At 36.9% G+C, this 16,478-nt stretch overlaps 1 protein-coding gene across 3 annotated transcripts in view; it reads right to left on the minus strand.

The window, feature by feature from the left end:
• Positions 1-16,478, minus strand: part of LOC148941358 (tribbles homolog 3-like) — a 61,929-nt gene that overhangs the window by 33,322 nt on the left and 12,129 nt on the right. For all 3 annotated transcript variants that reach the window (XM_089103789.1, XM_089103790.1, XM_089103791.1), the window contains exon 4: positions 4,950-5,078. In XM_089103789.1, the coding sequence (XP_088959915.1) occupies positions 4,950-5,078 (129 nt within the window). The remainder of the gene's footprint in view (positions 1-4,949; positions 5,079-16,478) is intronic.

Below are 16,478 nucleotides of genomic sequence, written 5' to 3' on the forward strand. Positions count from 1 at the left end.
TGTAAATTAATGTCAGGAAGTGTCCTTGACATTCAACATTAACATTATTTCTAATTCTACTGACAACAATGTTTTGCCAAATCATTCACCCAATGCTTGAAAAGACAAATTAAACCTGCTAAACTAAATTCGCCGATATTTTTACACAAAAGCGATTACTCACATTAAGGCAAAATTTAACTTTGAAGACCTCCAACGTGAATTTACAAGGCTAAAACCCTCCAGAGTTGCCAGATAGCTAAGCTTGACACCCCAAGTACCTCATCCGAGGAAATTATGACTTGGACGATAAAGGAAAGATAGATTAGATAGGCTACCGCCCTTTGACACGAGGACACCAGACCCCAGGCCATTGTTGATCTACCATCTTGACGCTACGACAGGATAAACACACGAACAAGGGGCATTGAGTATTTAATGAAGGGCACGAGGTGAGTTTGTGTTTTGCTCTAAAACCTTTGGTTTACCAGTGTTTTGGCTGAGAAACTTTTTATTGGTACAAAACCTTTGAGGGCGTATCACAAAAAAGAGCCTTCTTTTGAAGAGTGAATAATACTGAGGGGAGATGTTAAACACATCGGGCTTTATTAGGTAGACTAAACACCAGGACTTGGGTGGCCTCTTCAGATCTTGTCAGAAGTGAGGCACATGACGTCAAAAAGAAGTTCAGCATTTGATGGGGGAACAGATTACTATTAAAATTAAGGCACACAAGAACGTGAAACTACCCTTAATTCTGCAGAGACTAATCGCACAATTTGGGGAACATGCTATCACGGCCATTTGTATTTGCTTGGAATAAAAAGTTCATCTAATGTAGCGAATTGACCAAAACGTGAAAGTCAAGACGCAACTGGTAAGGTTCTTATGGCTGTTTTTGGAACCAGCACGGGCCTTTTTAACATTGAGTTTGCACGATCGTTAAACCTTCAATGAGTCGTTCCTACTACTAACTTCGAGTAAGGTCAGATAAACCTATCGCCATAGAAGTTAAGCTCAGCTGATTACAGAGTGTATGTTTTTCCATTAGAAAGACCCCAAATTGTATCTGTTATACAGGAAGAACAGGAAGGAATGCGATGGTCACCACTAGAGCAAGCTTCATATCGTTCGAATTTGTAACCTTGTGAACCTCATCTGATCGAGCTCTCCAAAGAAACTCTGTTAGGCAAACAATTCAAGGACAACATTAAATGGAATTGTTTGCAGTTGGCTATTGACAGATTGCGTGTTATTTGTAATTACAAAATGAAAAAGCTTCCGATTCACCGAGCAAAAAGTGTGTATAAATTAGCAGATTATTGTGAAAAAAAGATATGCACTTGGCTTTGTTTTTACTTTTGTATAAAAAGATCAGTTTTTTTTCTTTTGTTTTTACAGCCGTGACCTTTTACTGACATATCAATAAAATAAACAAACAAAGTATTTGCCCTGCGATTATTATTTTCATCGTAACTACCCGACAGTTACAACGAAGAGCTGAAATTTTTTACGCAGACCTACAAGGTGTGCACGCCATGATAGTGTCATCTGAAAAACTGGAAATATATCTTTCAAACTGATAGACGATACATCTTCAATCAATTTTGAAATTGGTCAAACAGGTTCTCAATAGTTGCACCTCTATTGCAATCAATAAAACACGAGTCTAGCCAAAACTCTGATATTTTAAGTATAACTATCACAAGTTTTTCTTAAAGTACGCAATGAATCGCTCTCACACCTAAAACAAAATTTTCCAAGACTATTACTTAATTCTTTAATTAATTAATTATAATTTAATCAAGTAATTGGTTTAATATAAATTCTAAGCGAGTAGTTCTAATCATACTAAACCTTAATGTTACATATCGTCGGTGTCACTTCCTAAAAGTCAGATCTGACATTTTCAAATTTCTGACATTATTGTCCAAAATTGTTTGTGAAGCTGCTCTTAAATGTAGGGTCCGCACGGTAATTCATTTTCAATCACGCTCTGATCCTCCTAATGGACTACTCTGCTGTTTTTCCCTTGGAGAACAGCTTATCAAACAGCTTTGGCAGTTATCCAAGAAGTGTAAAATATCAACGACCTTCAAGATTGACAGTGACATCATTTACCAGAATGACCCCACATCATCCAAGTACACATTATGGTGTTATAGTTACCGTAACTCCTAAATATAGATTTCAAAGAACTTTACGTGAAGATTCTTAACTAAAAACTTAATCAATAAAAATTAACGTAACTTTATGCTTATGGAAAAAAATATTATAAATTACAATCGCTTGTAATTTACGTTAAATGAATCGTTAAATCATTCGATAACAACAACATGTTTTATTTCCATGTTAGTATTATAATATTATAATACGAGGGCTATTCAGAAACTAGGGACCGTTTTGTAATAAAACAAAAACTAGGTACAGGAAAAATATTCTATTATATTCATCTGAAAGAGTGACTGAAATACTACTTTTCTATATAGTCACCAAACAAATTAAGGCACATATCGTAGCGGTGGACAAGCTTCGAAATTCCTTCGTCACAGAAATCCACCGCCTGTGAACTCAGCCACTCAATGATGCACGCCCGGAGCTCGTCGTCGTTATCAAAACGCTGTGTCGCTAGCCTATTCTTCATCTTCGGGAACAAGTGAAAATCACTCGGTGCTAGGTCAGGGCTGTAGGGTGGATGTGGGAAAATCTCCCATTTGAATGAGTCAAGAAGTTCTGCAGTTCGATTTGCCGTATGAGGTCGGACATTGTCATGAAAAAAACAAAATCTTTGACGATAACGTTCCACGGTGCTTGTTTTGCACTGCTCTTCTAAGCTTGCGCAATGTTTGGCAGTACCAGTCAGAGTTGATTGTTGCACCACGCTCGAGAAAGTCAATAAGGAGCACACTATGCCTATCCCAAAAAACAGTAGCCGTAATCTTTCTTACTGACAAGATTTGCTAAAATTTGTTTGTTTTTTTGGGGGGAATTCTTGTGCCCCCATTCCATAGACTGCAATTTTGTCTCGCAATTGACGTGCTTCACCCACGTCTAGTTAACCGTTACGATTATATCCAGTAAAGAATCACCATGTGTGTGGTAGGCGTCAAGAAATGTTAAGGCTGCTCCCATTCGCTAACTTTTATGGAGGTCTGTAAGCATTTTTGGCACCCATCTTGCACAAAATTTATGGTAGCCAAGCTTGTGAGTCACAATTTCAAGCAACAAAGTCCGTGAAACTTGTGGGGAGCAAAGCGAAAGCTCCGCTATTGTGAAGCGACGGTTTTCACGAATCTTCTCATCAGTTTTGGCGAGAAGATCGTCTGTCACAATGCTCAGGCGTCCACTCCTCTCTTCATAATGCACGTTGGTTCGGCCATTTTTAAACGGGATACACCATTTTCGCACTGAGTTTTCATTCATTACGTCGTTGCCATACACTCCGTACAGTTGCCGATGAATTTCTATCGATTTTTGCTAACAAAACCGTATTACAGACCGCACTTCACAACTGGCGGAATTTGAAATTGCAGCGCACATTTTAAATTGGAATATTGGGCAAACGGGCAGCGCGAAGATGTTCTCGTTCTCACGGCTGGATGCCGACTGAAGCTACGAGCATGCGCACACCAAAACATACGTGATCGCCGCGCGCCTAGCGGCGTCAGACAGAAACGTTCCTTAGTTTCTGAATAGCCCTCGTAGTATTTACATCATATAAAAAAGTAAATATATTATTTGAGTTATATTACTTGTATTACATGTAAATATTTTATTTACATGTTATTATTACAATAGCATGTTATAAAAATAACATGTTTTTTGTATTATATATTATTATGTATTTTAATTGTATTACATGTAAATATATTATTTGCGGATAATTTGCGGATGATTTGACATTACTGAACCTTTGTTAAACATCTAATACTTTGAATGTTACACTCGATTCACTAATTAACAATTTAAAGAATGATCTTGATAATGTTAAACTCAACTTAAGCATACCCAAAAGCAGTTTCATGTTATTTTCTTTCTTAAAAAATATACCCCCTATCAATAATTACCTTTGCATACCAAATTTAAATACTGTTAAACTTCTTGGTGTGCAGTTGGACAATGACCTTAAATGGAACTCCCACATTTCCCACTTATTGAAGTCAGGTTGTTTTCTCCTTAAATCTTTCTCCCTTCTAAAACAGTTCTCCGTATCAATCCAAAACCTTAAAATAATTTATTTTTCATATGCAAGACCATGTCCAGAATACGCTGGTTCTGTCTGGAACCTAGGGTTGACCAAACACCAATGTTTTAAAATTTAACATATTCAAAAAAGGGTAATCAAAATTATTCTGGGGACGACCAGTGCTGGACACGATTAAGGTTTGACTAACTTTGAATTTACTACAGTTGAATCATGACGTCACATGCGTATTCTGGCATTCCGTCACAAGTGCTTTCGTTCTGATGATTCTCGACGTTTTCTTCCTCCTTTTAAACAAAACGCCTCAACCGTTTCTAATACAAGATTCAATGGTCATAGAGCTCCAAATACCCAATTTAACCTGAATCTCCAAATGGCGACCGTGAGGTGCCAAAACTCTTTTGTCCCCTATTTTGTTTCCCATTTTAATAATTGATATAACTTTTGCTTTTTGTTTATCCCCTGACATCTGTTTTATTATTGATTCAATTTTTTGTTTTATATTTATCCCATAACATTTGTTTGGTTATGGTAATTCTGACGTGCTTATGCTAGCTTTTGTGCTATTTTAGCCAATAAATCATATTCTATTATATTCTATTATTTATATGCTATTATTATAATAACGTGCTATAAAAATAACATGTTTTTTTTAAAATTCACATGTTATTTTTATAAATTCACTAATATGGATCGATCATATTCATAAAACTCATTTCATAAGGATCATATTCATAAGGATTGATTCATAAAACTAGAGGCTTACTTTAGGGAGTTTGAGAAGATAAAACGTCTCAGCTTCATATCATTAAGAACAATCCCTGCAGAGTGGCAATCGGCAACAGCTTTAACCATTTGGAGGAAAAGAGCTTTGGCGACATCTTCAGGCAAAAATCTAAGCAATGGAAAAATAATTAACACATTAAGAATAAACTGCCTAGAGATCTAAAGGAAGCAACACTTCAACCCTATGTGTCAATTTACTTTATTATTTCTTGTAAAATCTTCTCTCCTTTGTTTAAAAAAAAATCAATATGCTTCAAAGGATTTTACAAGGGATTAAATATATAGCCTACACTGAAAAACAAAAAGCAATTCAGGGTTCAAAAAGGGATTCAGGATTCAGAAATTCTAAAAATCAAGAAAAAAACCTAAAGTAAACTTAAGTCAAAATAAAAAAATATTTTAACAAAATAAAATAGAAAACCTAAAAACATTTTAACTTACCACAAATAAAGGTTGTGCACGGTCCCCTAATACCCACTGAAATCTTAGAGATTCGATTTCCGTTACTGGACAATAAGTAGAATGATTAAATGAAACCTTTGTTTGGAAATTTGGATTTAAAAGGAATAAAACAAGCACAAAAGAAGATATAAAAAAAACTACACGAGTTGTTACCAGTTTCCAATTTTTCGGTTAAATACCGAGAAATTTAACCAAAAAAAAATGGGTCGTACTTAATATTGGCTTTAATGCCCATCGTAATTTCTTTTCGTTTAGGTTTTATTCCTTCATTTATAATAATTTCTGCTCGGTTTTGCTTTGACTTTTTAAATCAGTTTATTCTTGCTTGTTCCAAGTGTCAAATTCGCTTTTTTACTTTTCTTGGGAAAAACCTGTTTTTTCTGATAACTTCTACTCCTTTTTTAATTAATAGTTTTTGCACCTATTGGTAGTAGTTTTGGCTTATCAGTTTTATCAACGGTAGCAATTAATGTTTACTATTATTAATACCCTGCTAGTAGTAATCGTGGGAGGAACAGTTAAGAAGAAGAAGTAGACCAATGATTTTTAATATTCTCATTCGTTATTAGTCTAATATTTCAAATCAACAGTCTCAGAAATTCTTCATTGTCAGAAAAAAAATTAAAAAACTACTTTCAAATCCAAAATGTATTTAATTATTTTTATATTGGACAGTTCAGAAAAACCAGTATAGGTGAGAATCATACTCTGTTTGTGAAATGTGTAGTTAGTGTACGGTACTTTGAATTTGTAAAAATCAAACTACAATTATAATGACTATTGATGATTTACAATTAGTCCCATTTCGGGCCATGAAATCTCACAAATATAAATATAATGAGATTGCGAGTGGATTTGTGCGTTGGACTTAGCATTCTTTGTCCGAGAGGGCTAGGGTTCGAAACCTAGAGTATCCAAATATTTGGTTTGGGACGGGGGTCAGTGGTGTGACTCTGTAAGCTCAACCAGAGTGACCCAGCTCTTAATGGGTACCTGGAGAAATCTGGGAAAGGTACACAGGAAGGGTGTGCGAAAGCACAGGATGGTTGTCCCTCAATCCCCCACTATATCTCCTGGCTGAAGGGTGAGGAAACGGAGATCAGCACCGCCGGTAGAGACTGTAAAGTGCAATGCCGTACTCTTTACCTTTTTTTTTTTTTTTTTACCTTGCATACCTCTAATTTAGATTAGATTTTAAAATGCCAGTTATTTAGGAAAAATCTAGCTATTATGTTTTGAGTTAGTTCTTCTGCATTGCAACATATGCCTCAGATTTGTAATCAGTAACAGTATTAATGCTTCAATACTGCCTCTGGTGGAAATAAACACAATTTTGAAACCTGTCGTTAATGTATTTGAATTTGAAGTTTCTATATTGCAATATTGGGTCCAAATTTGTAATAAAAAGAATCTCAGAAAAACCCAAGATGACAATTTTTTTGGGGGAAACCGGTATTAGTGCTATTTAAACTTAATGAATGTAGTTTTAGACGTCTATATTTTCAATGTTTGGCCTTAGAACAGTCACACCGCCATCTTAAGGACTTTTAATGATTAATACTATGTCAGGAAGGACCATACTGTAGGGAGACCAGCTCACCTTCATCAAGGCCCAGGTTCGTCATTTCAAAATTACACGAACACATAGCGTTCGAAACCCAGGAAACTTTCCCAATGGAAGAGCCATCTACTAGCGATACTTTATTAGTGCAGAGAATTTGCCTTCAGTTGTAAGTAACTTTTTTAATAATTGGTATATTTTTTCCTGCAGAATGCTTTATTTTATGTCTTAGAAAAAGAGCTATTCCAGAGCTATTTTAAAAGACTTAGTAATTGTCTGTTACCAAGCATATCTCTCAGTTTATGCTACCACTCTCCTCAAAAGCATTTGGCACCATCTATCAAGAAATACAGATTAGATCAAAACTTCATGTAGATGACCTTCTGCCCACGTTCGCCAAAAATTTCTTGCTCAGGTTCACCAGGTTAGGGTATGGCGAACCTGGGCTGGTGAGCTTTCATTTTGTTTTCATTGTAGTATTTTGTTATCTGTTGTTGAACTATTCTGTATTTTACTAGTTCTGTATTTTTTAGAAATATTGTGTATTTTACTAGTAATATTCTGTATTTTACTAGCCCATCTAAATGAAGAGTTGTTACTGGCAATAATAACAGGATAAAAACAATTGGATCAAGTCGATTTGCATGCCCAGAATTTGCGACATTGATTCGAAATTTAAGAGTTTTTTATGTTGATGTAACATTTGACAAAGAATATTCAGACAAAACGTATTACCTTAAGGTTACTACGTAAAAAAAAGCTCTTTAAATTTTTTTTGATCTTTCAAGTTCAGAACACATCATATTTATGATAAAAACAAACTGGGCAATCCAACTAAAATATTCTAAGAGTTTGAAGCAGTTAATGTTGTTTCATTGCCAAAATAAGTAGGTTATACATCATGACAAAAGACGAGGCTTGAAAGTTTGAAAAATTTAAGAGTGGACATGTAAACTTCTTCTGCAAAAGTCTTCAATGTTACGTCCAGCATATTGGTACACTATTCTGTATTTTACTAATAGTATATTCTCTTTTGTTTTCAGACATCATGCGAACGCCAAAGCCTGCTACAGAAAGGAAAAAAAGTATGACTGAACCAGAACTGCTTCGTGAAGCTGTGCTAGAAGTCATTGAGAAGCAAGTTCCAAAGGCAACAGCTTCAAGAAAATACCAGATTTCTCCTGCAACCTTACGAGATTATGTGGAAAGAATCAGCAAGAACGGCCTGGAGGTTAGAATTTTGCTTCTCTCTCTTTTTAGCACCACGATACGCCACTCGTTGAATTTTTACCGACGAACAAGAACGGGCTCTTGTCAAATACCTGCAAATAATATGCCATATCCATTATGGACTATCACCATTCGAGCTACGTCAACTTTGTTACAAATACGCCACGTCAAAGCAGCTTAAAATTCCAGATGCATGGACTTGTGGTGAGAAAAATCAAGCTGCGGGAGAAGATTGGTATCGGGGGTTAATGCAGCGGCACCCCGAGCTTACAATCCGACAGGCAGAAGCTACTAGTCTGGGAAGGGCTACTGCCTTCAACCACTTAACAGTTCAGCAGTTCTTTAAGAATCTTCGGATTCTATACGATCGTCACTGCTTTAGCCCAGAAAATATTTGGAACGTCAATGAGACAGGATTATCGACTGTTCACAAGCCAGGCACTGTCATTGCTGAGAAGGGCCAAAGGCAAGTTGGAAAGGTAACGCCTGGCGAAAGAGGGCAGAATATCACGCTTTGTATCTGTGTTAGCGCTATTGGAAATACAGTTCCTCCAATGATGATTTTTCCCAGAAAAACGTGCCCTGATATCCTACTAAAGGGAGCTCCACCAGGGACCATTGGGTTCGGAAATGAAAAAGATTCTGGATGGATGACGACCGAGCTCTTTTTCATTTGGCTGAACCACTTTATTAGTCATGTAAAACCAACACAATCAAAACCTGTTCTTCTTATTTTGGACAATCATATTTCCAGATATTCTAGCTATCTGCTTTAGCTGGATAAGGAGAAGGTGTTAATCTTTTAACCGTGCCCCCACATACGACTCATAAACTGCAGTCTCTGGATCGCTCCGCTATGTTTCCGATTTAAGGCATACTACAATCGAGAAGCCGCAGCTTTTATGAGCAGAAACAAATGCAAAACCATAGCCATTGCTAATGTTGCAGAAATCCTTGGCTCATCTTACTTCAAGGCTGTTACTCATGAAAGCATAATCAGCGGGTTCCGCTGCACAGGAATTCATCCATTCAACCCGGAAATTTTTCAAGACCACGAATACCTAAGTTCATCCGTTTCCGATAGACCTTAAGTACCGTCACTGGCCCCTTTCAGCTCAGAAGCTAACTCTGCCCGATATTCAGAAGCACCATGTACAAGTGAACCACCCATGAGAGACTCGAGTCCAGAACAGCTGCCTGTTACAATATCTGGTTCTATTAACGATTTACTGGTTCTATTTAATCCAGTAAAAGAAAGAATTCAGCAAGAGATGGAAAAGGAAAACAAGAAACAAAAAGTGCTAGAAATGAAGAAACTAAACAAGACAGTTGCGAAGCAATATAAATCTCCAAAAAGGAAGCTGTTTCGCGAAGCAGTTGAGTATGAAAGCAGCTCTGAAGATTTTGTAGTTGATTCTGATTGTTGCAGTGACGAGAGTCTGAATGTTGGCGATGTCACGGCTGAAACTAAAATATCTGGAGAGATTACAGTCGGTGATTTCATTCTCACTGAAATCGATGGGAAAAGAAGTGGGAAAACATACTATGTTGCGTCGGTGTTAGAAATCAATGGTGATGATCTTGATGTCAAATTTCTCAAAAAGGTTGAACCAAACAAGATTTTTTATGCAGATGAACAGGCTTTTGTAGAGAGACAATCAGTGGAAATTAAACTAGATCAACCCGTCGCATGCGGAGGGACTAAAAGGCAATCAGAAAAGCTGACATTCGGTGTCGATCTTTCCACATACAATATAAAATGATCAGACAAATTTAATATGAGTCACCTGTTTTAAATTTTCTTATACCAATAGCTAATGAGTATTAAACATATTCTTAAATAAGAATGGCTCTTCTGATATTTTTAAAAGCGGTTTTCAATGATTGGCGAACCAGAATCGGGGGATGGCGAAGCTGTACCGGGGTCGTACAGGTTCGCCCTATCTGACCAAGGTTATTGTTCTTTGAATTATGGCTATAACTGATAGGCTAAATAAATATCAAAATTTCGCTTCATGTCTTGAATGCGTAGGTACATTTTGGTGGGAAAAAGTTGACTGTAGGTTGACAAGCATAGAAGAAAAAAAAAATTCTAAAAAAGTGATGAACGTGGGCGGGTCTCCCCTAAATGGACCCCCTAAAAAGTTCCCTTAGCGTGTTTTGATGTTGGAAGACTGTATTTCAATAGTAGCCTGAGATGTCCAGTCTGCATGTTCAGATTTAAAATCTTTAATATTTCAAAAGAATTTTTTTTTTCAAGCACTATTTTTGCTTTTTATCCTATTTCATGTAAAAGTGTAGAGAGTTTTCAGTGAAAATAGATTGAACTGAACTGTAAATAATATGTTTTTATAACATATAAATTCCTTTGTCCCAGGGCTGTGGAGTCGATTAACATTATAACTGACTCCGACTCCAACTCCGACTCCGCACATTTTCGATTTACCGACTCCAACTCTGACTCCATTCAGCAAAAAATTACTAAGACTCCAAGGTTCCGACTCCACAGCCCTGTTTCAAACCTTCATTTTACTTTATCATTGATTTTATAAGTTATAACCGATCCAACTCAAGACATTTTAAATATACCGACTCCGACTTCATTCAGCGAAAATTTGCTAAAACTCCATGGCTCCAAATCCGACTACACAGTCCTTGTTACAACCATACAAAAAGTAAAATACAAATCAAACTTACAGAAAACAGCATATAAGTTTAGTAGAACAAAACATATTTATTTTAGGCTTAATATTCTAAAAGGCTATTTTTCGGCACTCTTTTTTACTTTTATTTCTTGAAAATTGAATCATAAATATAAAGCTGAAACATCAGTTGGTAATTTTATCATTTTTACATCAGTTGGTATTAATAGCGCTCACGCCTTTATGAGGTTCGAGGGAAGTGGCAGCCACCATCTAGTTTTAAATAATCTCTGTTCATTTTCGATCCCATCTCTTCATTTGCAGTAATTTGAGTTCGTTTTAAGTTAGACTTATAATGCGCCTTTATTTATTTTTGTTTTAGGTTTTAATATTTTTGTTTTCTTTACTTTTAGAAACTTCCGAAGCTTAGTACGCATAAAGATGATCAGCTATTTTAATTCATATGAGTTCTGGTCATGAGAAAGTATTCAGTTATTAATCAGAGGCAACGCTATAGCGTTGCCTATAGTAAAGGCCATATGGCTCCAATGTTTTATTATTTATTATTATTTTTTTTCTAGAGCCGCTTCATATGGAAGGGGTCGTCGTATAAGCTTCAAAGGGGAATCATTTGATTGGAAATCGAGAGTTTTAGTGCCCTGTTTAAGAGTTAAAAGTGATCAGAGGGAAACAAGCCCCCCACGCCCTTTTCCCCCCAAATATATCCGATAAAAATTTTGAGGTAGCCATTTTGTTAAAAATAGTTCAAAGAGCATATAACAAAACTCTGGGGGCGACATAAGCCCCCAGGCCCTGGGGGTAAATATGGTTCTTATAGAGGCGATGCTCGTAAAAACTTCAGAGAGGGCTCATTTGATTGAAAATTAAAAATTCTAGTTCACTTTTTTTTATAGTCAAAAGGGATTAAAGGGCAACTCGCCCCCCCCCCTCACGCCCTTTTGCCCCCAATTGCATTAGATAAAAGTTTGGAGATAGCCATTTAGTTAAAAATAGTTCAAAGGTCAGATAAAGACACTCTGATCTCGACAAAACGCTCCCGGGCACAGGAGCAGGCGTTGGAAGTTATGCCCTGGGGGCATTTAATGTTATTATGGAATGGATACTCGCATAAACTTCAAAGAGGGCTCATTTGATTGTAAATTGAAAGTTCCAATTCACTTTTTATAAGTCATAAGTGTTCTGAAGGCAGCTAACCCCCCCCCCCCCCCGTCCTTGTTTCCCCAAATGTATCATATGCAAATTTTGAGATAGACATTTTGTTAAAAATAGTTCAAAGTTCAGATAACAAAGACTCCGGTGTCGACACAACCCCACAGGTTCCGGGGGCAGGCGTTGTAAGTTATGGCCTTGGGGCATTTATGGTTCTTATAGAAGGGATACTCGTATAAACTTCAGAGAGGGCTCATTGGATTGGAAATTGAAAGTTGTAGATCACTTTTTAAGTCAAAAGTAATCGGAGGGCAGATAGCCCCCCCCACGCTTTTTTCCCCCAAAATGCATCAGATAAAAATTTTGAGATAACCATTTTGTTAAAAATAGTTCAAGGATCAGATAACAAAATTTTCTGTGTCGATACAACCCCCCAGGGCCTAGAGGCAGACGTTGTAAGTTATACCCTGGGGGGATATGGTTCTTATGGAAGGGATTCTAGTTCATTTTTTAAGAGTCAAACGAGAGCGGACGGCAACTAGCCCCCCCCCCCGCCACGCCCTTTTTTCCCAAAATGCATCAAATAAAAAATTTTTGATAGCCATTTTTTTAAAATAGTTAAAACGTTAGACAACAAAACTCTGGTGTCGACAAAATCCCCCAGGGCCCGGGGCAGGTGTTGTAAGTTACGCCTTGGAAAGGGATGGAAGGGATTTTATACTTCAGAGAGGGCTAATTTGTGTGAGAGTTCTTGTTCACTCTTTAAGAGTCATAAGATATCGGAAGACAACTAGCCCCCCCCACACTCTTTTTTCTTAAATACATCAGGTAAAATTTTCTTAAAATGCATTAGGTAAAAAACTGTTTTTCAAAAACAGTTCAAACATCTAATAACAAAAACTCCGGTGTCAACACAAACCCCAGGGCCCGGGAGCAGTTGTTGTAAGTTATGCCCTGGAGGCAAATATGTTTCCCATGGAAGGGATGCTCGCATAAACTTCAGAGAGTACGCATTTGATTGGAAATTGAAAGTTCTAATTCACTTTTTATCAGAGGCAGTGCTATAGCGTTGCCTATAGTAAAGGCCATATGGGTCCAATCTCTTATTATTATTTTTTTTTTCCCACATGCACTTCATATTGAAAGAGTCGTCAAATAAACTTCAAAGGGGGCTCGTTCAATTCGGAATCGAGAGTTCTAGTGCCCTTTTTAAGAGTCAAAAGTGATCGGAGGGTAACCAGCCCACCACGCCCTTTTTTACCCAAATACATCTGATAAAAATTTTGAGATAACCATTTTGTTAAAAATAGTTCAAAAATCATATAAAAAAACTCCGTGTTGACAAAGCCCCTCAGGGCGCGGGGAAAGGCATTGTAAGTTATGCCCTGGGTGTATATATGGTTCTTATGGAAAGGATGCTCGGATAAACTTCAAAGAGGGCTCATTTGATTGGATACTGAACAATCTAGTTCACTTTTTTAAAAGTCAAAAGAGATTGGAAAGCAAATAGCCCCCACCCCCCTACACGCCCTTTGTCCTCGAACCCATCCGATAAGAAGTTTGAGATTGAAGTTTGAGCGCCAATGTCGCAGTAGGTTTTAGGCTCTTGCAGTGACACGATACCCAAACTCTTGTTTGTAGTTATTTTTATTCGATTCAAATTTGATTTGCATATTCAATTTAAGTTTCACTCGTTTTAAGATTTATTTATTCATTTGCATTAATATATATTCTATGTTTCTTCGCATTGATTGATTATTCAATTCCTGTTCGTTTTAAGTTTCATTTATACTTTAATAGCAAAATATTTGTTTTCGTTTTAAGCTTGATTTTCATATTCAATCTAAGCATTACTCACTTTAAGATCTATTTATTCATTACTTTACTATTATTATTCATTTATTACTTGTTGTACGTTTTTTGCTATGATTGTTTATTTTATTTCTGTTCGTTTTGGGTTTCATTTATTCTTTAATAGTAATTTCTGGTCGTTTTGAGTTTGAATTTTAACAGGTATTTGTATCTCCTGAGCTTAAGTTTAAAATGGACTTTACTTTTCTTTGAAAAACCTATTTATCGGAAATTTTTTTTTAAATTAATTTTTTTTCTTTTTTTATTGCAAAAAGTTTCAAGTTTTTTTTTGGCATGGGGAGGAGATGCGTACTGTCCGGTTAATTTTTACTTTAAAAACGGATTGAGAACTTTCGCGTTAAACCAAATGGGGCTTTTTTCATATTCTCTACAATTACTTATTTAACACAATAATTGAACATAAACACAACACATCTCGCGTAACATATGAACAGCAATCGGCAGAAAGGAATGGATTAAAAAAAAATATACCAGATAGGGGGGGTGTAGACCACTTCAATTACTGACACAAAGGGATCATGACTGTTAAGAATTAACCATATTAGAATTTTGTATGTCAAAACAATTTTCCATCTATCACAGAGTATGTATTTTAACCTTATAATTGGATAATTATAATAGATTTCCTATGTGTTCTTCCCTTATAAAACCGCTTCCCATAAGTTATAAACCCCCCAGAATAAGTTATGCCCCAGGGCATAACTTACAACGCCTACCCCTGGGCCCTGGGGGACTGTGTCGACACCGGAGGTTGTTTTGTTATCAGAACTTTGAACTATTTTGAAAAAATGTGAATATCATAATTGTTATCTGAAGCATTAAGGGCGTGAATGAGAGACAGGGACATGTTGGCTTCAATCTCTCTTCACTCTTAAAAAGTCAACAAGAACTTTCAATTTTCAATCAAACGAGCCTTCTCTAAAGTTTGTACGAGCATTCTTCCATAAGAAATAATATGAAGGATTCGGAGAATCGTTAAATTACAACCTTTGCCCTGAGGGCTTTAGGGGAGTTGTAATCCTCAAATACCTAATTTCCAGAACTTAAAACTACGTTTAATAAAATGGCTGTCTTTAAATTTTGATTGGATGTGTTTGGGGAAAAGGTGGGCGTGAGAGGGGGTTAGTTGCCCTCAAATCACTTTCGACTATTACAAAGGGCACAAGCCCTCGGAATTTCCAATCGAATGAGCCTTTTTTGAAGTTTCTACGACCCCCTTCTATAAAAACCTTATATGCCCCCAGGGCATAACTTAAAACCCTTGCCCTGAGGGTTGTGGGGGATTATCCTCCTCAAAAACATATTTTCTATCTGGAAACCAACTACGCTGAACAAAATGGCTATCTCAAAATAATGATTGGATGTATTTGGGGGAATGATGGGCGTGGGGTGGCTAGTTGCCCTCCAATCACTTTCGACTATTAAAAAGGGCACTAGCCCCTTGAATTTCCAATTGAATGTTCCTGTTTTGAAGTTTCTACGACAACACCTTCTATAAAAACCTTATATGCCCCAGGGTATAACTTAAAACTCTTGCCCTGAGGGTTGTGGGGGAGTGTCCTCCTCAAAAACATATTTTCTATCTGGAAATCAGCTACACCGAACAAAATGGCTATCTAAAAAGTTTGATTGGGTGTGTTTGGGGAAATGATGGGCGTAGGAGGGGGGGCTAGTTGCCATCCAATCACTTTCGACTATTAAAAAGGGCACTAGCCCTTTAATTTCCAATTGAATGATCCTGTTTTGAAGTTTCTAAGAAAACACCTTCTATAAAAACCTTAAATGCCCCCAGGACATAATTTAAAACCCTTGCCCTGAGGGTTGTGGGGGAGTGTCCTCCTAAAAAATATATTTTCAATCTTGAAATCAACTACGCTGAACAAAATGGCTATCTCAAAATTTTTATTGGATGTGTTTGGGGAAATTATGGGCGTAGGGGGGGGCGAGCGGCCCTCCAATCACTTTCGACTATTAAAAAGGGCACGAGCCCATTTAATTTCCAATTGAATATGCCTGATTTGAAGTTTCTACGACAATGCCTCCTATAAAAACCTTATATGCCCCCATGGCATATGTGAAAACTCTCTCCGAAGGTTGTAGGGGAGTGTCCTCCTTAAAAACATATTTTATATCTGGAAATTAACTACGCTGAACAAAACGGCTATCTGGAAATTTTGATTGGATGTGTTTGGGAAAATGATGGGCGTGGGGGGGGGGCTAGTTACACTCCAATCACTTTCAACTATTAAAAAGGGCACTAGCCCTTTAATTTCCAATCGAATGAGTATGTTTTGAAGTTTCTACGACAACGCCTTCTATAAAAACCTTATATGCCCCCAGGACATAACAAAACCCTTGCCCTGAGGGTTGTGGGGGAGTATCCTCCTCAAAATATATTTTCTATCTGGAAATCAACTACGGTGAACAAAATGGCTATCTCAAAATTTTGATTGGATGTGCTTGGGGAGTGATGGGCGTAGATGGAAGGCTAGTTGCCCTCCAATCACTTTTGACTATTAAAAAGGGCACTCTCCCTTTGAATTTCCAATCGAATGAGCCTTTGTTGAAGTTT

This window comes from Artemia sp. Qi Xiang Cuo, chromosome 18 (genome assembly GCF_049724085.1).
Source record: "Artemia sp. Qi Xiang Cuo chromosome 18, ASM4972408v1, whole genome shotgun sequence".
Taxonomy (NCBI): domain Eukaryota; kingdom Metazoa; phylum Arthropoda; class Branchiopoda; order Anostraca; family Artemiidae; genus Artemia; species Artemia sp. Qi Xiang Cuo.